The sequence below is a fragment of the Hemicordylus capensis genome, chromosome 12 (assembly GCF_027244095.1).
Source record: "Hemicordylus capensis ecotype Gifberg chromosome 12, rHemCap1.1.pri, whole genome shotgun sequence".
Taxonomy (NCBI): Eukaryota; Metazoa; Chordata; class Lepidosauria; order Squamata; family Cordylidae; genus Hemicordylus; species Hemicordylus capensis.
The window spans coordinates 3,819,087-3,842,610 of record NC_069668.1 but is presented as its reverse complement, the minus strand read 5'-3'; the positions used below and the strand labels follow the sequence as shown (position 1 = coordinate 3,842,610).

General features: G+C 54.2%; 1 protein-coding gene across 2 annotated transcripts in view; it reads right to left on the bottom strand.

Moving 5' to 3' along the window:
• The window catches only part of BAZ1B (bromodomain adjacent to zinc finger domain 1B), a 42,840-nt gene that overhangs the window by 2,977 nt on the left and 16,339 nt on the right, over positions 1 to 23,524 (bottom strand). For both annotated transcript variants that reach the window (XM_053275236.1, XM_053275235.1), the window contains 12 exons: positions 21,038 to 22,670; positions 20,171 to 20,309; positions 19,332 to 19,480; positions 18,571 to 18,682; positions 11,679 to 11,777; positions 9,926 to 10,100; positions 8,498 to 8,683; positions 5,415 to 5,562; positions 3,746 to 3,893; positions 2,206 to 2,321; positions 1,338 to 1,495; positions 43 to 146 (listed from right to left, as the gene is read on the bottom strand). In XM_053275236.1, the coding sequence (XP_053131211.1) occupies positions 43 to 146; positions 1,338 to 1,495; positions 2,206 to 2,321; positions 3,746 to 3,893; positions 5,415 to 5,562; positions 8,498 to 8,683; positions 9,926 to 10,100; positions 11,679 to 11,777; positions 18,571 to 18,682; positions 19,332 to 19,480; positions 20,171 to 20,309; positions 21,038 to 22,670 (3,167 nt within the window). The remainder of the gene's footprint in view (positions 1 to 42; positions 147 to 1,337; positions 1,496 to 2,205; positions 2,322 to 3,745; positions 3,894 to 5,414; positions 5,563 to 8,497; positions 8,684 to 9,925; positions 10,101 to 11,678; positions 11,778 to 18,570; positions 18,683 to 19,331; positions 19,481 to 20,170; positions 20,310 to 21,037; positions 22,671 to 23,524) is intronic.

Below are 23,524 nucleotides of genomic sequence, written 5' to 3'. Positions count from 1 at the left end.
TGGATTCTGTGGCGATCCAAGGGGCAGCCCCAGAGGCCTCACCTGAAGGGCCAGCTGAAGCGGTACTTGACAAGCTTGTTGAGGATCTCCTTGCACTTCTGCAGCTCCAGGTTCTGCTGGCGCGACATCTTCTTCGTCTGAAGGACCTGAACCGAGAGCTCAGTCAGAAAAGGCGGATAGGGCGCAACCTGCGAGGCCCGAGTCTGGCATTCCCCGAGCAGGCCACGCAGGAATCACTCCGCAGGCAGAAGCAGGTGGGACAAGGGGGTGGGGGGAGAACACCACGGAACAAAGCAAAGCGGGAAACTTCCAAGGCCCACCGCCCCCCACAGCAGTAAGCCAGAAAGAGAGCAGGCGGTTGGCGGGGCTTTGATACGGCGAGCCAAGGAACGCTCCCCACACCCTCACCCCGGAAGCTTGGGTTTCAGGCCAGGGAACTGCTCTCCTCAGGCGGCCCAACCCCTCCCTCCACATGGGGCTTCTTCAAAGAGCTTCAAATGCCGCCGAGGGATAAACGAAGGGAGACAAACGGCAAGCCACCCTCCAGCAGACGGCATGTGGCAGAGGAGGGAAACCACCCCTTGCGGCCCAGAACCGGGGCAGTGGCATTCAGACGCCAAACGGCAGCTGGACGGGAGGGACAGGAGGGAGGCCCAAGGCCTGCCCCTCGCCCAGTGGCTGCAGCCTGCCATCCCCCTGTGTGGGGGCGGGGCGGGGGGAGAGACGGAACAGGAGACAAGGAGATGCAAGTCTGTGCCCCTGGCCAATGCACACGCTCTTCCTTCTGGACACCAGATTTTTATTTTTGTTTTCTAAGGAGGCAGAATCACAAGGCACTGAGTGGCCCCTGTCAGTTCAAAACCATGCTGCCAAAATGAGGGAGGCGCCACCTGTCCAAGGCAACGGGCGGGAAGTGGCTTCCCAAGCAAGGCCTCCCTCCTCCCGAAGTGTCAAGGGAAATGCGCGCCAGCAGAACCACAGCCCAGAAGGCAGCCATGGTCAGCCTCATGGCCGCCCAGGCAACCCTGGGAGGGACGCTGCGTCGCCAATGGGCCAGCCGTGACCTGCTGCCCTCTCCCTCTCGCTAGAGACACACACGGCCGCTATTTAAGAGCTTTTAACGAGCTTCCTGCTAACTAAGGTGGGGGGGGTGAGGAGGGAGGGCAGGGCAGACCTACTGGAGGGATGCCGGACATAGCTGGGCTGACGCAGGGATCTCTCAGCACAATATGCCGCCGGGGAGGGGGGGAGCGGAGAAGGGCGGCAGGCAGACGCAACACCTGTCTTGCTCGCCACACCTGGAAATAATCATCCTCGGGGGGGCTCACAGCTCTTACCAGCTCATCAATGTCTGCTTCGCTGACAGGTGCGGCCGCCCGCTGCCGGGACCCTCGGGTGGCATGCAGCACCCGCTTCTTCCCGGGATGCCGGCCCCGTCTCGGAGGATCCGCGGCTGGGCCCCCCTGCTTCCCCTTGGCCGCCTTCCTGGGTCTCACTGCAAGGGAGAGATCGGAGGAGAGGTGGACGCTGGAGGAGGAAAGGCAGCGGGGCTCGGGTGGGGTCGTCTCCTAGGGGTTTGGAGAACTTCATGAAGGAGAGGTCTATCAATGGGGCTTCCAGTGGCATCTGGTGGGCCACTGTGGGAAACAGGATGCTGGACTAGATGGGCCTCCTTGGGCCTGATCCCGCAGGGATGTTCTTCTGTTCTAACCTCAGGCAGCAAGACAACCCGGCCCCCGACTTCCCCAAAGAGCTGCAGATGTTCCGGCAAAACACCTAGCACACGGGGAAAGGAAGCGCTGCCATTTCAGGGCTGGGGTCAACCTGAGCCCATCCCTGACCCCCAACCTCCCTACAAGTGCCCTTGAGGCTCCAGAGGCCCAGGCAGTCTTCTGGCCCCTGCCTTCCCTGCACAAGGCAATTCCCAGTTTGGGACCAGCCATTCCCGAAGACACATGGCTGCCAGGACCCACCATACAAGGCTGCTGAAGGCATCAAGCTGCCGCCCACCACCCAGCCTAGCTTATCATGCCACTGTTTCCAGGGAGGGGGCTATTCTGTCCTTCAACAACAAAGGCACCCACCCCACCACACAGGCTGGGGACTGAACTGTGTCCCAGGGCACAGGAAGGAACACAAGAACCGCCTTGTGGGATCAGACCAGAAGTCTCTCTTGGCCCACCGTTTTTACAGCAAAGGACGCACATTTCAGTCCTGCAACCTCATAGCCTTCCTCTTCTTCCTCTTCATCATCGTCCTCTTCCTCGGATTCCTCTTCACCAGCTTCACTCTCTTCCTCCACCGAGTCTTCCGCGTAGTTTCTAGAGGCAAGATTCAACCACAGTCAACATCTGGCTGCCTCACAGGCAGCACTGAGGGAGAGACAGAGGAAGCAGCTATATACGGAGTCCGACCCTTGGTCCATCTCACTCAGTATTGTCGACCCAGACTGGCAGCGGCTTCTCCAAGGTTGCAGGCAGGAGTCTCTCTCAGCCCTATCTGGAGATGCTGCCAGGGAGGGAACTTGGGACCTTTTGCATGGAAGCAGGCAGGTGCTCTTTCCCAGAGCAGCACCATCCCCTAAAGGAGTGCTCACTCATGGAGTCTCCCATTCAAATGCAAACCAGGGCAGACTTTGCTTAGCAAAAGGGACCATTCATGTCTACGATCACAAGACCAGCTCCCGGCCCTGTCCTCAAACAGGCTTCTTTCCCCCTTCCCACGTCACGGCAGCCAATCTCCGTCTGCTTGCTAGGAAAGCCTTCCACAGTCCATGAGCCAGGCCAACAGATTTTGGACACTGGGGCCATCTGGGTGGGGTGGGGGGAACGCCCACCGTGAGTTATGGCAACATCTAACCCCCTAGAGGAGGACAAGAGGAGATGGCACTGTTGCACTGACAACTCTCACTGTATGATCATCCCTTCTTTATCTCTACCCCCAAATGGTTAGGGTAATGTTGCAGTTATTTCTGCACAGAGGAAAGGGTTAGAGTCACAAGGAACAAAGGGTGGCCCTCTCTCCATGGAGTTATCTTTGGAGGACATGCCTCCCATTTCCGTTCCTCTGACAGGATCGATAGAATTTCACTGTACTTTTAATGCTTTTAAAAAACTTTTAAAGGCTTCTCCAACACCACAGCAAGTGTGGCCACTGCAAGCCGGATGGTCAGGACAAGAAAAGCAAGAAAACCCCCTGGCAGCTGAAAGGGCTCGCAACACATTTGCCTCGTCCCCCTCTCTAGGTGGGGAGACCTTGTCTAGCATGGCCGTGAGCATCCGTCCCCTCCGATGGTACTGGCCATCCCAGCCGGCTCACAGGCTGATATACTTCAAAGGGCTGATGTGAAAACCAAGGAAGGGGAACCATAGACGCCACTCTGAACTCTTGGTTGAAAGAAGGATATAAAATCAGAACCGCATAACCTGTGGAAATGTTAGCGGGCAGAACTACTGGGCCATGGCTGTGTGGACGCCTGCTGTCCAATTTCTACACGGTTAGCCTAGTCAAACCTTGGCACAAAGAGAAGAGCTCTCCAAGCAGCTGCAAATGAGAATTTTCCTCCTTCTTCACTCAAGGGTGAAGAAATGTTGGCTCAGTTTATCAGCCAGACAAAAAATATTTCCCTCCTCAAGCCATGCTGGCACATTGCTCGTCAGGACTTCTTTCACTCGTCAGGCATCGCTTTTCACTCGCCACAGACTAGGAGATCAGTGGGTTTTTGCAGCCCTGGCCCTCTACTCACCTGCCCCGTGAGCTGCGCCTGGCGGCGGAGGGCTGGCAGGCCGGGCACTGCCACTCGCCTTCCGGGATCTCATAGAGGGCTGGCCTCAGGCAGAAGAGGTGGAAGGCTTTGTTGCACTCGTCGCACAAGATGAGCTTGTCGTCCTCACCTGGATGGGGGCAGAAGAGGGGCGGAAGCCATTTGGATCCTGGCAGCAGGGACCACGAGGCAGGCTGAATGGCAGCCTTTGGCCGCACGGCCAACCCAAGGCCACGCGTCTCGCTGCTAGGAACCAAGAGGAAAGAAAGCCACGCTGCCCTCCCCATCTTGGAAATACGTGGGAATTGCGACAGCAGTGGATCTGTATGCTGCTGCTCCATCTGTATGCTGTATGCTCCATCTGCTGCTCCATCCGATCTGTATGCTGCTGCTCCAAATCAAGAGGGGCAGAGCCGGGGCTGGGGGGAGACACCAGTCCTAACATCTTTATGCAGAGAAGGCTCCCACCTCAAGCAGAATCAAGGGCACGTGTTAGATCTCAGCACTTTTCCATTTTCTAGTCTTTGTGCTGAAGATCTGCTGCTTCTACACCCTCCCCTGGCAGCTTCACTTCCTCTGCCCTGTTATCTCCTCCAGCTCCTGCCTGTGCTCAGGATGTCCCCCCCTCCAGCTCTACTCCCCCCACCCCCCACAAGGGCTTTTCACTGGAGCCACTGCCTCATCTCTTCTCAACTGTTTCATACATCACACATCAGCCAGGCAGGGAGAGCAGCACCCAAGGCAATAGCTGCTCCAATCCAACTCTTCAAAAAGTAAGAGTTGATAATATCCTAAAAGTGCTGCAAATCCACTGCTCTGATCTTTTATGGAAATGTGTGCAAATGAAGTCATGACGGCAGGCAGCTTGTGGGCCTCTATGGACGTGACAGGATTGGAGCATTCCAAAAGGTCACTCCAACAAGGTAAGAGCTTCTGTTACAGTGACCTCCCTCTATACCAGGGGAGGGCAAACTTGGCCCTCCCTTACAACTACAGCTCCCATAATTCCCAGCTACGATTGAATTGTGGCTGGGAATTATGGGAGCAGGGATGGGCACAAACCAGGTTCTGTGCACGGTGCCGAACCAGTTCAGACGAGATTCGGTGCCACAGAAAGGGGAGCAGTGAGCGGGATCTTTAAGGAAAAAGAGAGAGCAGGTCCTTGCCTGCTCCCCACCACCACCATGCACGACAGCGCTGCCTCCAAGAATGATCTGCTCTCCTCCTTTTCAAAGACCTCACTCGCCACCTCCCTCCCCGCAGCGCCGAACCAGTGCACGGCCCTCGGCTTGTGCACGTCCCTAAATGGGAGTTGTAGTTCAACAACACTGGAGGGCCAGGTTGGCCCACCCCTGTTCTCCGCCCTGCAAGTGGTGATGCAGCAACTGACCATACAGCAAGGAAATTGGGTTCAGAACTCCCTGCTGGGCAGCCTCGGACCAGTCACCCTCTCTCAGCCTAACCCACCTCGTAGAGCTGCCTTGATAAAGGCAGGGGGACACACACAGGCAGGCCCTGAAGCCCCTGGAAGGAATGGCAGGACACCAGCGTCAGAACAAGAAACTGACGGCCGTGTCTGGAGGGGCAGAAGGGAACCTTGTGCCCTGCAAAACACCAAGAGCAGCAGCAGCAGCGGGCCTGGGGCACGCACCTTTCTTCCGACACACTTTGCAGCGGGCGTTCTCCGCCGACATGTCCCACTTGATGCAGGCATCCAGCATGCCCAGCAGGACGTGCATGCGCGAGAAGGTCTGCGCCTCCCGGATCGCCGTCTTCCACTTCTCCACGGCCGAAGCAACCTAGGGGCAGAGGGAGCCACTTAGGCCAAGACTCCCGAGGGCTGGGGAGGCCTTTTACGGCCCCTTCCCCGGAGGCTCGGGACAGCTGCGGTCCAGGCGGCAGCAGAAATTCCTCCCTGCCCACACAGCTCCCGAGGTCCAGGGCTCTTGCGACACACACTCCGCACAGCCAGCCCGAAACCCGGCTGCATTCCTGACTTTGAAATCCACACCGAATACTTGTCCCTCGAGGAAAACAAACAGTCCGACTAGCTCTGTTAATTGTGGGGACAGCTGGGGGAGGCCGGGATTGAGCCACGGTGCCCAACCACCACCCGAGGCGCCCTCTCGTGGCAAGTTCCGAATACGGGGGCAACGGCATGCCCGATCGGAGGTGCAGCCCCTCTAGCTTTGAGAGCTTTGCCCGAGGCACCAGCTAGCTTTGCCACTGCAGCCCAGCCACAAGGCTGGCACTGGCAAGAGACCACCTCAACCCTACGCCTCAGCAGATCGCAATCTAAGCCAGGGCTTGTTTTGGGAGGGGCTCCCCACACATGCCTCCTTTGCTGTACCAGCAGAGACGCGGGGCCCGATGGCATTCCAACTCCCATCCTTCTGCCCGTGGCAACCGAGCGCCAGAGGGAACAGCTGAGCTCTGCCGTTCACAGTGGCCGGGAAGCCAAGCAAAACCCTGGATTTCTGCAGAATTGCACATTCCCCTCCCACTGAATCAGAGGAAGCAAAGTGTAAACAGGACGCCTAAGAAAACAAGCCTTCTCACCAGTCTAGAATTCCCTCCTAATTGCTCACTGATGCAGTACCTGGAGGGGGCAGGAGCAGCCCGGGCCATGGAAAAATTGTGGTAGCTCATCGACTGAACTGCTATTTTAAACAAAAACCAAACAAAAAACTGAAGTGCTCGGAGTGCTTCTCAGACACATCAAATCGCCAAGAAACTGCTCCCAGAGTTTCGCTGCTGCTCTACCGGGCCAAGATAAACCTCCCGGCAGATACTCCTCCACTACCCTCTGGAAAGCATTTCAACATGGCTTCCCAAATGCTACCAAAAAAAGAGGCTCCAACTCCCTAAGAAAGCTACCCCAGCTCAATCCTTCTGCTTGGAGATTACGAAGATGGGGGGGGGGAGGTGGGGGAGAAGAGAACGAGAGAGCGTACGCACCAAAAGCCTGTGAGGTCTTAGCTGAAGCACCACCAGGAGACCTGATGCTTGGGAGGAAAAGGACCAGCGGGAAGCTCAGAGACAACTGGGGGCCATTTCTAGCTCAACGCACTCTGCTCTTTCACTACCCTAGCAAAGGAGAGGGTTTTGCAACATCCCAAACACGACAGCATGCAGCAATCCTGAAACCAAAACGGAAGAGGAACGAGACACCAGCACCCTGACTGGGCTGTCTCTCTCTTTTATGGGGCCGAGGGAGAGGAAAGGGGTTGCGGTGGGGCCCTATGACAAATCCCTGATGTGTAGGGACGTAGGAAGGTACCTTACAGAGTCAGACTCTTGGTCCAACTTGCTCAGTATTTTTTAATATATTGCTCAATTTTTATACTGCATTTCATAAACAGTTTACAAAAGTTAACACAATAAAACTCCATTAAAAACAATCATTTGAACGGGAGACTATGTGTGTGAGCACTGTTAAGACATTCCCCTTTGGGGATGGGGCCGCTCTGGGAAGAGCACCTGCCTGCTTGCAGGCAGAAGGTACTGGATTCCCTCCCTGGCAGCATCTCCAAGATTAAGGCTGAGAGAGACTCCTGTCTGCAACCTTGGAGAAGCTGCTGCCAGTCTGTGTAGACAGTACTGAGCGAGATGGACCAAGGGTCTGACTCAGTATATGGCAGCTTGCTATGTTCCTATGCTCTAGCCGTGAGCTACAGCCCCATTCCCTAAGAGGAATATCTGACAGCGTTCACATGTAGTCTCCCGTTCAAATGCAAACCAAGGCAGATCCTGCTGAGCAAATTCATGCTTACTACCACATGACCAGCTCTCTGTTTTGTTAGCTTGTGCCAGCCAACCTTGGCAACCTTTAGCCAACCTGCCAGGGCTCTGTCTAGCTTGTGCAGACCTCCCCATAACGAATCAATACCCTTCCAGCTTTGCTGCAACTAAAAAAGTCTCTGCTGAGGTGGAGTGGTGCAGCACAGTTCCCTGGGCCACTGCCCCTAAAGCCCCACAGCCCAGCAAGAAGTGGAACAATGCCTGGGAATCAAAGTCTGGGTTTCATCACAGGCCCTTGGAAATAAAGCGGTGTGTGTGTGTGTGTGTGCGCACAGGCCCTGCCACCCAGGGCAAATGGAGAGCGCGGCCTTGTTGTTAAGGTGCCCCTCAGGATTCTAGCAGCCGTTCCTCTCTCCTGACCTGAGCAGCCTCCTTCCTCTTGGCAGTCAGACAGCAGGCGACTGAAATGCCGCAATTATGTCAACTCCATTGCAGCTAGGACCACCGGCCCAGTAGGGAAGAGGGGAGGGGGTCAAGGCAAGTGCTGGGCAGCTGTATGGGGGAGCTGCTGCTGTCATGGAGTTGTCCAAACCAGCAGGGCAACACATGGTTCTTAAAAAAAAAAAAAAATCCCCGAGAGATTTGAAATACAGAGGCTCAATGTCGGATTCCATGAGCAATCTTCTGCTCAAAACCTAACAGGAATAAAATTATGGGTTTAACGCCACGGCCAGGCTCAGGGCTGGCCACATCTCCCCAGCAACAAGCCTGCTTTCAAATGGACTTGGCTTCCAGGAACACTCGTCGGGATGGCCGGCTGTTCTAAGCTATCGTCTCGTTCTTCCAGGAGACCTGGCTCGTAGTGGCTGCGCTCTGTTCCTTTCCTGCTCTGCCTCTACTCCCCGCCCCCCCAAAAAGGTGCATCAGTGGCTTCATGCAAGCCGAGTGCACTTCTCCCCTTCACTTGAACCAGAGGCGGGTACTGATCCAGACCTTGGCTTCCTCTGCCACTCTCTTCTCTTCATCCACCTCCTCCGCCTTGGCAACCACGTCCTCCCCTTGATGCTTCCTCCGCTTCTGCTTGGGGGCCATGAAGCCCTGCAGGAACTTCTTGATAACGCTGGCCTGGAGGGCAACCACACACTCCCCAAAGTCCTTGAGGCTCTCCAGGGAGGAAACCTGAAACCCCCAAAGAGAACACATGTATGAGTATTGGAGGAAGAGCGGGATATAAATGCAAAAATCATCATCATCATCATCATCATCATCATCTGTGGAGGGCTTTACATTGCTCTCATTAATCCTGGACACACCCTAGCAAACAGCTCCATTACAGGACCAGGGAGACCCGAGTTCAAATCCCCATTCAGCCATGATACTAGCTGGGTGACTCTGGGCCAGTCACTTCTCTCTCAGCCTAACCTACCTCACAGGGTTGTTGTGAGGATAAACATAACCATGTGTACCCCGCTCTGGGCTCTATGTACACCGCTCTGGAAGAGCAAGATAGAAATGTAAAAATAAAATAAATACAGTCATCCCTTACCAACCAGAGTTTTATCAACCGCAGTTTTGAGTATATGCGAGTAGGAAATTGTGACAGGTCTTGCAAACCATGACCAGAGTATCCACAGCTGGAGAGGTATTTTAGTGGAGTTGTTTCCAGCTATTTTGGAGGGTTCTGAGGGTCGATCTGCTCATTCCCCGTGCTGACCTTGCTGCCCCTTGCCAATTTAAAATGTCTTTGAGTGATGGGGGGTTTTTTTTTCCAAAAAATTCCCAGAGGTTCGATCTGCTCATTATTCTCGGTGATTCTTGGCAACAATACAGGATTTTTTGGTGACTTTTCATTTTCATTTTATTTTTAGGTCTTTTCCCAGTCATGGTTCCCCTAACTCCATTTCCCATAGACTTTAAGGCCTCGTCAACTGCTAATTTGCCAACGGCGAGGTTTTGCCAGAACGGGACCCTAGCATTTATTTATTTAATCATTCATTCATCACATTTATATACCACCCAAACTTTCATCTCTGGTGAGGGATGACTTTAAAATGTTTCTGTTCTACACAGGAAAACTGAAGCTGTGGACACAGGTCAGGCAAGATCACAACTTTGGTCTCCTGGGTCCAAATCCAGAGCAGAGCTGCAGAAACCCCAGCCAGTCTGCCCTCTTACCTCCCACATGTAGGAAGGCTCTTCCTGCTCAGCTACAGGCAAAGAATCCACTCAATCCTCCTGGCCCCACAGCCAGGAGCCCTCCACACTGGGGAATGTGGCAAGAGCCTTTAGAATCCTACAACCCAGTATAGAGTCACAGACATTAGGAGCATGGACCCGAGCGACAGGTCATTTAGAACTCAAGCCATGGTCTCTGAGCCCCTCCACCCCACCCACCCCGGCCAATTCCATGCCACTCCTCACCCTGGCTTCGAACTCAGCTTCACTGATGTAGCCCAAGCCGCCCTTCTGTAGCCGTGTGGCCACCTCAATGAGGTCACTCCGCAGGAAGTCCAGCAACTCCTGGTGGCCATCGCAGGACTTCAGGCCTGGGTTCTGCTTCCGAGCCAAGTGCATGGAATGCGTGATGTCCTGATACCTGGGGGAGCAGAGCGCAGGACACTTGGTGAGGAGGCGGCGCACTGGGTGGCTGATCTCATCTCAGGAGCCAGAGGACTGCAGGGGGTGGGAAGACATACAGGGCCCTCAGAGGTACCAATTCGCTCGTGGACAGAGATGTGCATGGAATCCACACGAAACGATTCAAATTCAAATAAACTTTGAATCAATTCAGAACCACTGAACAGAGTGGAGATTGTCTTGAGTCAATTCAAATTCACCCAATTAGATTCGAATTTGGGTGAGCTCAAATCGATTCAAACCAATCTCCACTCTGCTCAACAGTTCCAAATAGAACAGATTCAAATCCAAATTGATTCGGGCAAATTTTGTGCAGATCTCCAATTGTGAGCCCTTAAAATGACAACCTGGCTCTAGCGAACTGAAGGGTTGTATACCGACAGATCCCAAGCACAAGTTAAGAGAGTTTGCCGTTTCAAATCAGCCGTGGGAGCTTAACACTGGAAATACTCCACTGGCCAACCCAAAGAGTTTAGAACATGGGTGGCCCAGGAATTCTGGACCTTTCCCCAGCCCTGCTGCACAGGGTTAGTTTTGTGCTGGTGCCTAACAATTGTAGGTTCTTCGTAGCCCATTCTAAAGCGGATCCTTGGAGAAACAGCAGCAATGCCCACCCGCCCCCCTGGTTTTTACAGCTGTGATTGTGCAGCTACACACAAGCATTAGTTTCTTTGGTTGAAAGTTATGAGAATGAAAGTTGATCACTTGCAACAACAGTGAACCCACTCGGTAATTTTATCCATCCACAAACATTAGTCCAACGTGTCAAAGATTGGATCTCTGTAAACCATTTCCCCCTACAAAATTAGCACAGCCTAGTAGTTAAAGAGGTCAAGCCTCACAGGGATGACGGGCACCAACCCCAATGCTGCTCTTCCTACCCTAGTGCTGGTACATTCAAGCACCACTTGGTACTGCAGCCCTCAACCTGGCAGATGCCCAAGTTTAGGGAAAAGGCAATCAAGGGAAGGTCTATAAAATTATCCATGGTGTGGAGGAGGAAGTGTTTCTCCTCCTCCCACAACACTAGAACCAGGAGTCATCCCATGGAACAGATTGCCAGGAAGTTTAGGACCGACAAAAGGAAGGACTTTTTCGAACAGCACAGATTTAATCTGCCACGGGATGTAGCATCCAAGCGGAACCAGGGCTGTCAATGGCTAAATAGGCTGCTTCTAAACTCAGAGGCAGGCAGTGTTCTGATTTTTTCATCTGTGTGCAGAATTTGTTCTGGGCGGCAGTATCAAGGCAGCGCACATACATTCAGGGTGGGCCTTCCCGATTCAACCTGAGAGGGATCTAAAATTGATTGAGTGGACAACAACAACTAATGCCTCCGAATCCCAGTTGCAGGGAAGCAAGCCTTTGTCTCGTACCTGTGGGTCTCCCAGAGGTATCTAATGGGCCACTCTAGGATACAGGGTGCTGAACTCGAGAGACCGTGGGCCTGATCCAGCATGGCTGCGCTTATGTTCTTAAAAGGAATCTTAACCAGGCTGCCTGCTACGGGGCCAAACCAGAACAAGCAGGATCTCACCTCTTCTGCAGTCGATCTTTCAGCTGGCTCTCCCGTATCCCTTGCGAATGCAAGCACTCTAGCAGTTCATCCAGCTCTTTCTGGCTGTCGCAGAGAAACCTGGGAGAGAGAGAGAACACACAGTGTATTCAATGCCCCTGCCGGCAGGTGGGAATGAATCGTTGGCACTTACCTGAATGGTCATTCTCCTCAGAAGTATGGATAGCATCCGAGAATAGGATGGGTTGCCACGACCTCCTGCTCCGAGACAGGGCCAATTAGAGAGCTTTCCTCTCCTACTAGGAGGGAGGGGCAATCCCCTCAAGCTTCAGTCCATTACTAGCTCTCCGATGCTCCGGCTAAAACTGAACAGAACACAGGAAACGGAAACAACACAGCAGGCGAACAGTCAGAAACACCAACAGAGAAAACATGAACAGGCTCTTGCTGGAAAAATCCCTCCCTTGAGAAAAGGAACGGCCCCAGAGCAAAGAACCTCCCCACATATATATAGGGAACAGGCAAGGGGCTAGAAAATACTGAAAAGGGAAACCAAGGCACAGACGAACAAGCAGGTGGGTCGGATGCTATCCATACTTCTGAGGAGAATGACCATTCAGGTAAGTGCCAACGATTCATTCTCCCTCAGAAGAGGATAGCATCCGAGAATAGGATGGGACATACCATAGCTGCTAGTAACCTCGGGTGGGAAGCAGTGAGTCTAGCCCTAAGAAGGGACTACCCGCTGTAAAACGCGCCTGCCAAAGGAGGCGTCAGCAGAGGCCCAGTCATGAATCTTATAAAACTTGACAAAGGTGGAAAGGGAGGCCCAAGTGGCCGCCCTACAGATATCAGCCAGAGGAGCCAGAGTTGCAAGGGCTGCGGAAGATGCCGCACTTCTAGTTGAATGAGCGGTGATACCTTCCGGTACCTGTACCGCAGCTGACGTGTACGCCAAGTGAATACATTGACAGATCCACTGTGCCAGCGTGGAGGTGGACACCTTCTTACCCAGAGAGCAATCCCTGAAAGACACAAAAAGGGATTTGGAGACCCTAAAATCCTTAGTACGCCGCAAATAGACACGAATCGCCCTGCGAACATCCAGGGTATGCCATTCCTTCTCCTTAGGTGAGGAAGGCTTGGGGCAAAAGGAAGGAAGCACAAGCTCCTGAGAACGGTGAAACAAAGAATTAACTTTCGGAAGATAGGTAGGATCAGTGCGTAACACAACATAGTCTGAAAACACTAGACATAACTCCTTCCTGACCAACAGCGCGCCCAGATCAGAAACACGGCAGGCCGAGGTTATAGCCACCAAAAACAGGACCTTTAGAGTAAGGAGTCTCAGCGGTACTATACGAAGCGGCTCAAACAGAGCCTTGGTCAAGGCCCGAAGCACCAAATTCAGATCCCAGGTGGGGAACCGATGGATGGGAGGAGGCCTGAGAGTCGCATGTCCCTTAAGAAACCGTTGAACATGGGGGCTGGACAAGGGAGGGGTGCCCGGAACTTGGAGAGTAGAGGAGATGGTAGACATCTGTCGCCTGAGAGTGGCTGGTTTAAGACCCCTATCCAAGCCATTCTGCAAAACCCCCAAAACCTGATCGACTGACGCTGACAGAGGAAAAATGTCCGCCAAGGCGCACCATTCCGAGAAGACCCACCAAGTGGACTGGTACACCCTAGTGGCTGAGGGACGACTGGAAGCAAGGGTGGTATCGCACACCGTGGGGGCATACCCACAAGCTACTAATGAGTTCCGCTCAACCTCCACGCGTGAAGATTGAGCCACCGTGGGTATGGGTGGAATACGGGCCCCTGACGAAGTAGTTGAGGGTGGTCGGCGAGAGGTATCGGAGGAACCAGGGACAACGCTACCAGGTCCGAAAACCAGGGGCGTCTGGGCCAATGAGGGGCCACCAGAATTACCTCTGCCCGCTGTTGGCGGATCCTGCCGATTGTCTGGGACAGTATAGGTGGAGGTGGGAAGGCATAGAGCAGGCCCTGAGGCCAGGGCATCAGTAAAGCATCCACCCCCTCGGCTCCCGGGGAGGGATACCTGGTGAAGAAGCGGCAAACCTTTGCGTTTGCCGGTGTCGTGAACAGGTCCACTAGAGGCATTCCAAACCTTTCCACAATTCTTAGAAAAACCTGCTCATCCAGGCCCCATTCCGCCTGGTCCAATTGTGTCCGACTGAGCCAATACGCTACATTGTTGGATACACCGCTGAGGTGGACAGCCTCCAAAGACCCCAGATTTACCTCCGCCCATTGCAGGAGGAGGGAAGCCTCGCGCATCAGGGATCGAGCCTTCGTCCCTCCCTGCCGGCTGACGTGCTTTTGCCATAGAGTTGTCAGTCCTCACCATGACGTGACAACCCTGAATCAAAGGTAGAAAGTGGAGAAGGGAATAGCGAATCGCTCGAAGCTCCAGCCAGTTGATGGACTGGAGACGTTCCTCTGCGGACCATAGACCCTGGGCCACCTGGTGGAGACAGTGGCCTCCCCACCCCTGGAGACTGGCATCCGTAGTGACAAGGGTCCGACTGACCGGGAGAAAACTGGAGCCCTTCCCCAGCACCAGGGAAAGCCACCAGTCCAGGGACTTCTGAACCCGTGAGGGCAAGCGAATCTTGAGACAGGACCAGGATGTTACCAGATCCTGGAGGGGTAGGAGGAACCACTGGAGAGGGTGCAAGCGGAAGCGGGCCCAAGGAACAATCCTGATTGTCGACACCATCATGCCCTGCAACTGGCTCAGGCTGAGGACGTCGGACTGGCCCCGGGACTGTGTCCGACAAGCGCAAGACAGTTTCTGCTTGCATTCCGGGGTCAGAGAAACCGTGCCCTGGATGGAATCTATGATCGCCCCGAGGTGTTGGATTCTGTTTGTCAGAGCTAGCAAACTCTTCTGGTGGTTCACCAGAAAGCCGGGGGACTGCAGAATGGAGAGGGTCGCCTCGACATCCCCCAGGGCCTTCTGGAAGGACGGAGACCTTATCAAAAGATCGTCCAAAAACGAGTACAGGTGAATCCCCTTGGTCCTCAAGTGCGCCACCAGTGCCACCATGATTTTGGTGAACACCCATGCCGCAGTCGACAGACCAAAGGGAAGTGCCCGATATTGAAAGTGGGCCCCGTCATAGATGAACCGAAGAAACTTCCTGTCCTGGGGATGGATAGGGACATGGAGGTAAGCCTCTGTTAGGTCCATGGAGGCCAAGAAGTCGCCCTCTTGAAGGGCCAACAATATGGAGCTGAGGGTTTCCATCCGAAAACGCCGCACCCTGAGGAACTGGTTTACAAACTTGAGATCCAATATGGCTCTCCACTTCCCGTTCCTTTTTGGAACCAAGAAGAGAATGGAGTAGACCCATATCCCCTTTCCTCGGTAGGGACCGGTTCTATTGCTCAGATATCGACCAGGAGACGGATGGCTGAAAGCATAAGGGCGTGTTTGCCCTGACTGCGGGAGCGAGGGGAGACCAGGAGCCGGTTTGGGGGCTGAGAGATGAGGTCCAACCTGTAACCCTGAGACACTGTCTCGTGGACCCAGGTGTCCGTGCACGTAGCAGTCCATGTCGTTGCAAAGAACTGCAACCTGCCGCCCACCTGTAGATCCAGAAGGCAGTCATTGGGTCGCAGGACGCTTGAAGCCAGGCTTCTGTTGCTGACCGGGCTGTTGGAACCGTGGCTAGGTGTTGTCCCGAAAAGAGTTCTGTGGCTTCCTCCAGGAGGCGAATCTATCCTGCCTATCCTGGCGGGGCCGAAAGGAGGATCTGAAACCCCTGTAAGAGGAAGAATAAGGAACGAACTGTTTACGTTCCTGGCGCTGTCCTGAAGAGGGCATAGACTTTTTCTTATCTTTGCCCTCGATAAGGACCGGATCCAAAATTTCACCAAACAACTTGCCACCCTTAAATGCAGAGTTAGCTAAGTTTGACCTTGATTTCTGGTCAACCTTCCAATTCTTCAGCCACAGATGGCATCTGACCGTCACATCAGAAGCCAAAGTCCGAGCGGACATCTGAGCCGCGTCTAGGGAACTATCAGCGATGAAGGCCGATGCCTTGTTCAATTTATTAAGGTCTTGCCTCAGAACCAGCAACTTGGGTGGCACTAGTGGAAGAAGTTCTTTAATCCAAAGCACTGAGGCACAGGCGAATATAGAATTCACTATGGAAGCCCTCAAGGCAAGAGCAGAAGCCTCATGCGACCTGCGTAATGCAGCGTCACACTTCTTGTCATCCAAATTTTTAAAAACTTCATCCCCATCCTTAGGTAAAACGGCGCCAGTGACCAGGGCCGCCACTTCCGCGTCTACGGGTGGCACCTGAAGCTTTTCCATCACCCCCTTGGCATTGGTATACATGCGCTTAACTGCAGGGGAAGGGCCCCTGGCCTCAGTAGGCCGGTCCCACTCAGACTGTATGATGTCCAAAAACAGCTGAGGGCAGGGAACCACCACCTCAGGCGCCTGCAGGGAGGGTAGGACTGCCGGGTCACCTTCAGAGGTTTCCTGATAGGAGTGAAACACACACACCCCCGGACGCAGGGTCTTCCGGGCCTTATGGAGAAGGACCGGGAAATCAGCGGCCGAAAAAAGGCGATGGGGGCATGTGGAGAAGGGATCGCATCCTGTTCGTCTCCTGGGAGCTCGCCCTCTTCCCTGTCAGAATCTGAATCTCCCGAAACGCCACCTCCCACCGGCAGGAGAAGGATCAGCTGGGAAACACCAGAAAGATCGTGGAGCGGGACGCAGGGAGACAGAACTGGTGGCCCAAGTTCCCCAACTGCCTGAGTGGCAAGCGCTCCCTGGGTCAGGGAAGCGCTGTGGGAGCAGCCTTCTTGTGCTCCCAAAATGGCGGCCGTAGCCATTTGCACGGGAATTTCTCTCACTAGCGTGGGAACAAGCTTGCCGAACTCCTCTGAGACCACGCGCCGCAAAAGAGCGGCGAAACTAGGAGGGATCTCCTCCTCGATCGGTTCAGCGCTCGCCGGACTGGCCGAGGGGCGCGATTGCTTGGTGGGCGGCTCCCCTGAAGGGGAGCCGGGCGGGCAGGGAAGCGGGTAAACGGGGCCGGGAAATGCCTGCACAGCCCAATCCAAGGTTGCCTGATCAATTGGAGGAGCCGCCAGAGACACAGCCGAAAGGCTTCCTCCTCCCTCCGCTGCAGCAGCAGTCTTTGAGCCGCTGCTCTTTGCCGATTTCGCCACCGCCCGTTTTTTCTCCCTGGAGGCCTTCTTACGTTTCTTGACCTTGAGAGAATGAGTTACGGGCGCGGTAGCGGAAGCCGCAGCCCACTCAGCCCAGCAAACAGAAGGAGTGACAGAATCCTCGGAGAGGGAGGGAGAAGCCTCCCTCTCGGGGCGCGGGACCACTGGGACCGGCTCCGTTGCCATCGCCACCCAGATAACCCCACCCGCTGCGGTAGGAAGAGGTGCAGAAGGCACACGCAAGCCATGCAGTCTCCGATAAACCCCTTCGTAGACAAGAGTGCCGCTCTGACTGGAGCAGCTCAGAGTCGGAACAGACAGGTAGAGAGGAGACTAGGATTAGTAAAGTAGAGCTGCCCCGAATAGAACAGCTCGGAACAGATTTAGCAAAAAGGACAAACGAGTGAAAAGCCAGAGCAAGTCAAAACGACTCCTGCCGGAGCGAGACTGGGCAAAGACTTAAGCTTGAGGGGATTGTCCCTCCCTCCTAGTAGGAGAGGAAAGCTCTCTAATTGGCCCTGTCTCGGAGCAGGAGGTCATGGCAACTCATCCTATTCTCGGATGCTATCCTCTTCTGAGGGAGAAAAATAAAAACCTGATGAAGAGGCATGGCTGTTTCACACCTGGATACACACAAGCAAAGGACTGTTATGTCTCAGACTGTTACGTCCGAGAATATGGTTGCATTTTCACAAGGACAGTGACCCGAAGAAGTCAACCAGGATTGCTGAGGCCTGCGCAGCTGATTGTGGGAGTGCAGATTTCTCGGGCAATCCTAGTTAAACTGCATCCAACCAAGGATGCAGCCAGTGTAGTTAACTCACACACATCGCCCTCAGTGAGTGGAATTGTGAGGGAACTGCTATTTTAAGCATTTTATGAGCATTTGGTTTTTCAGCAGTTCTGAGCCTAAGCATAAGGCAAGCTTAGGTCTTAAGAAGCTGCGTCGCTAGGAGCGGGCCTCCTGTCACAGTAGTGCCCCCTCCTGGTAGTCAGAGGTCACAGCCCAACCCGAGAAGGTGGCAGAGGCCAGAAAGCCTGAGTGTGCCTTGCAGGGGAAGGGGCAATGGATTTAATGGTGGGGACACAGGAGGCTCTCCTTATTTGGAGTCAGACCACCGGCCCATCTAGCTCGGCACTGGTGACATTGACTGGCAGCAGCTCTCCAAGGTTTCAGGCAGGAGTCTCTTCCTGGCCCTACCTGAAGATGCTGCCTGGGGGTGGGGGGGGAGATCTGGGCCCTTCTGCATGAAAGGCAAATGCTCTTCCACCCCGTAAAGGGAAGAGCCTACAGCACTCGCATCTAGCCACCCATCCAAATGCAAACCAAGGCAAACCCTGCTTAGCAGAGGGGGCAACTCGTGCTCACTACCACAGGACCAGCTCTCCACCAAGCCGAGCCTCTGTTCACGTTTATGTAGTAACTAGGTAAACCCAAACTCAAGCGCTTCATGAAGTTGCTACTCTTGCCCGTATCACCACTGCACACCAAGGTGAAGCTTCCCTGGGCTGCTGTGTGTGCTTCCTTCCCTGGTACAGCCACCGTAACGTCTCACCCGCCATCAGGTTAGAAGCCAGCAAGCAGTGCAGGATAGGCCCCGTAATTCCAAAAGGCCTCAAACCCCTTCATTCCTATCCAAAATGGCACACAGTGTCTATTCTCAGCAGTGAAAAAGCATAAAGAGCATCTCACCAGAGATTCTGCCCCTGCTTGGGCACGGTGGTCTCCACGGGAACTTCCGGGAAATGCAGGCCCCCCTGAGGAGTGTTCAGGACGCTGCCTTCCACCAGGGTCTCCTGTGCGTCTGGAAGCACCACACAGGCAGAGTTAGCCCCCCACCTGAACGCCCTCTACCCCTTCCCACCGGAAGAGTCATAGCAGCCGTATTCATGGGTTTTGTCCCCAAGGATCTGACCGAGGGTTCAGGAAGCATGATTTCACCATCACCAGCTTTATAGCTAAACACAGACCCTTTGAGAAGTAGCTGTTCCAAAGAGATAGCTGAGAAACAGATATCCAATTTTGGATTCTTGCTTTTCTTTGGGGTTACTGAAAAGGTTCTGTAACCGACGTTCACAATTCAGACACCCACTTAACCAAGAGAGCATGATAAATCTTTTACTCTCATTCAGAACTTCCAGCAGCACCCAGTGTGCTAGGCGCTGTACATACAAAAAAAGAAATCTCATTGATTGCTTGATTACATTTAGATACCACTCTTCCTCCAAGGTGTCCAGAGCAGTGTACATGGTTCTACCGATCCTCACAACAACCCTCTGAGGTAGGTGCAGCTGAGAGAGGAGTGACTGGCCCAGAGTCACCCACCCAGTGAATTTCCCCCAGTGCTTTGAACGCGGGTCTCCCCAGTCCTAGTCCAACACTGACCACTACACTACGCTGGCTTGCACTACAGCCACCCACAAGCTCCCAAATGAAAGCGCGGCCAAGCTTACCGTGTTGGTAATCATCTTCCTCTTCCTCTTCCTCCTCCTCCTCCTCGTCCTCCTCCTGATGGGGAGGTGTGAAACTATAGTCTATGCCATCATGTACCCAACCCTTCTCTATGAACAGCCCAGGAACCTCATCAGAGAAGATCCAATACCTAGAGAGACCATATAGCAGATGTAAGAGACCACGATGGTTATTTCCCCACAAGCCCCAGACATGGGTGCGATGTCGGTGGATGGCTGAGCGTTCCAAGTGGTCAGGGAAACAGGTCAGCCACAAAAGGCGGACACCACACCGTGCGTGCAAAGTGAGAAGAGGGAGCCTTTCAGAGGACCTGGATGCAGAAGGAACAGTGGCTTGGGGGGCAGAAGGAAGGCAGACAGCCCAGCAGCAGGACAGCTGAAGGGAAGAGTGGGCCGAGAAATAGAGGATTGTGAGCGAACGCGGATGGAGGCGACATGAACACTAAGAAAAGGAGAGACTAAGAAAAGCTGTGTACAGGGATTGTAGCAACTATAACCAAAGAAAGTGGGAGTCTACAAGAGCCTCAGAAAGCAAGGGGGCAACAGGCCCAGAACCATCGGGGTATGCAGCGGAAGCAGCAATTAATTCTTAATTAATTTTCAAAATTAATTGAATTTCGTTGTAAACCGCCCTGAGCCATTTTTGGAAGGGCGGTATGTAAATCGAATAAATAAATCAATTGACCAGCCCAATCTACGGGAGCTGGCCAGTGTCTGGACAACAGGAGTGCAACAGACAGAGAGAATGAGACTCTTCTAGTTACTACCCAGCCGTGAGCGCGGAGTGCCCTGTCAGCCAGCCAGACGCCCCTCTTCCCTACCTGTTGTGGTTCCTGTCTGTGCCGATCGGTGTCCTGCGCATGACCAGCTTGGCTTTGGCAATGCCATCCTGGAAAGCCTTCTCGGCTGCAGCTTTATGCTTGCGCATTCTCTCCTCCTCTGCTTCTTTTTCAAGTTTGACTGATTGGCCAGGGGAGGGGGCAGGAGAGAATGAGGGCAGGGGAAAGAAAGCCGGGTTAGCCTGGCCCCTGCACAGAGGGAGAGTAGTCACTCTTCAGCCTTAGAATGGCGAGGGTCGCCATGAACTGAATGGTTGCGCTCTCTCCATGCAGTCCTCTTTGGAGGACGTGCCTGCCAGCGGCCACTTCCGTTCCTCGGACAACGTCAAGAAAATGGTATGGCTGCTTTTGTCCGTTTGAAACCTTTAAAAGGCCTTTAAAACACCACTGCAAATGTGGCTACTGCAGGCCCGATGGCCAGGACAAGAAAGGCACCAGAACACCCTGAAAGGTGAAAGTCTTGCAAGCCGTGTGCCCTGTAAGAGGGATTCCCAGATGTTGCTGACTACAACTCCCAGCATTCCCAGCTGCAGTGGCCTTTGGCTGGGGACTCTGGGAGTTATAGTCAACAACATCTGGGAATCCCTCTTACAGGGAACAACGCTTGCAACACAACCACCTCTTTTCTACCTCCAGGAGTTTAGACCTGGTTTTAAAAAAACCCACAAGGAGCGTCTGTCCTCCAGATGGTACCAACCACCAGCCCCCACTGTCTCTTCCCACACCCCCAAAGCCAGGCCTGGCAGCAAGGAAATTTGGTATGCACCAGCTAAGCAACGCTCTTTCCAAAGAGTCACTTCTGGGCCCTCCCTCTCAACACCCCCTGCCATGTTCCCCCTTAACCCTTACCTCTCATCTGCATCTCCTGCAGCTCCTTCTCCTTCTTGGCCTGGATGGCCAAGAGCCTCCTGCTCTTGACCGCACTGATCATGTCCTCCGCCTCCGCCTGCTGCTCTGCCTTGACCGCCGCCTTCTCCGCCTCCCCCTTCTTCTTCTCCCCCGCCTTGGCCAGGCCGTTCTCCTCCTTGCCGTTCTCCTTGCTCTTGGCCACCATCTCCTTGCGCTTCTGCTTCTCCGCCCGCTTCTTGTCGTTCTCCTCCTTCAGCACCGCCAGCCGCTCCTTCCACAGCTCGGCCGACATCTGCTGCTTGGACTCCACGTGGTCCTGCACGGAGTAGGTCATCAGGATGCGGTGGCAGAGCGCGGCCAGGATCTGTAGCTTCTCCTCTGGGCTGAGCTCGAAGAACTCCGAAGCCTCCAGCTTCTCCAGGAACTCGTCCTGCACCTCGTGGTCCTCGAAGGAGGCCAGGTCCTTGTTCTCCTCCACGGCCTCGGAGGCCTCGCTCTCCTCCTGCACGTCCGACTTGCGCAGGCAGAGGCGCACGAGCTCGGACACAGAGTGCAGGGTGAGGGGGATCTCCGAGAGCTTCATCCCCAGCTCGCGGTAGTCTTCCGCAATCTCATCCTGCAGGAGGGTCTGCAGCAGAATGACCAGGACCCTGTTCAGGTACAGGAAGCCCCCCTTTTCAGCAGATAGGGCTTCCATGAGGGAGACAGCGGTGACAGGGTACTGGGCGTCCGGCATCAGCAGGCTCGAGTAGCCACTGAGGAACTCCACCACCATGGCCACGTCCCCAAAGTGGGTGTTGGGCAGCCCTTCTGGTGTGTCCACCAGCCTGAAGGCGGGCAGGGCGCTCCCCTTGATGTCCTGGTCCTCGTAGCGCTTCTGCTTCTCCAGCTTCTCCATCATCTCCTTCTCCCGCCGCTCCCGGGCCTTCTCCTTCAGCTTCTCCTTCAGCTTCTCCCGCTTCTTCTTCATGTGCTCCTTCCGCTGCTCCTCGGTCATGGAGGCCCATTTCTTCCGGTGCTCCAGCAACTCGTATCGCTTCTGCACGATGCCCCGCAGCTCTTCAGGGAGGCAGGCCCGGTCCTCGCTGGAGAGCAGCCGGGCTGTTTTGGAGATGATGCAGGAGAGGGCGCTCTTCTTGTCCTCACGGTCCTTGTTCTCCTTGTAATAGGCGATGAGGTTCAGGGCTGCCGGCGGGAGGTGCTTTGGGGGCTTGCTGGAGGACCTGGGGGGGGGGCCTGAGCTCCTGGGCCCTCTCGCCACCTTGGGGGTGCCCTTCGTCATGTCCAGCAGCGTCATCTGCTTCATCTTCATCTTGGAGTCCTTCTTGGGAGAGCGTGGCTTCCCCGACTTCTGCCCGTTCAGCAGCTTCTGGCTCTTCCGCTTCCGGTTGAAGCTGTGGCCGGGAGACATCATCTTCATCACCTCCTCCAGCTCCTCCGTGGGGGACTTGGGGCTCTTGGAGTTCTTGACCTTCAGCGGGGAGCCCAGCATGGTCTTCTTCAAGTGCACGCTGCACCACAGCGAGGGGCTCAGCCCCGGGCCCAAGGAGCCGTCCAGCTTGGGCTTCTTGGAGGGCTTCCGGTTGGGCGAGGAAGTGCTCTTCCTTTTGGTCGAGGGGTTGAGGATCATGTACTGGGACCGGAAGACAGGGAATAGTCAGCGGTTGCTCAAGACAACTGAACGCAGGCTTTGCGAGACATGGGGATGGGGTTGTGGCTCAGTGGGGGGGCGCCTCTAAAGGGTCTGACTCGGTGTAAGGCAGCTTCCTATGGGGAGAGGGACACGCGAGAACCCCAAAGAGATGCTGGCCTCCTCATGCATAGCTAGCACTTGGACATGGACAGAACAGGTGGGGTGCGTGGGGGGTGGCACACTCTGGTGTCCCGAACACCAGTCCCAACACCCAGGAGCATAGCCATGCTTGTTTCATGGCATGAAGTGGCTTTGTGTCACTGTGAAGGGGAGAACGCAACTGTAATAAAACCGTTCGAAATGCGACACAGAGTGCATGTTTTTAATACGGCTGTTTCCAGCAGGACTCTCCAGCACAGCTACCGAAGGCAACAGCTCGAGTGCATTTTGTCCCCAATATCACTGCCAATATCAAAAGCCCTTAATACTTATCTGTTTGGCCTGGCTTTCCAGGATTTTTAAATTGTTGTAAGGAGTTTTTAATGTACTGGGTTGTGTTTTTTTAGGGTTTTAAAATTGATTTTAACTGATTGTTTTATGTTATTTTAGGATTTTTGTTTTTATTGTTGATTGATTTTGACTGTTTTTGTCTTGTTTGTAAACTGTCCTGAGCCAAATTGGGAGGGGTGGTATAAAAATGTAATAAATAAATAAATAAATACAAAAATAAAAATATGGAAAGGTCTGGTTTGGGACAAGGCACAGCAGGGGTATCGAGTGAACAGCAAGCAGGGGCCAAAACAAAAACTCTTAAGCAGAGCTCCAAAACGACAAAGAGCTTATGTAGTACCCTT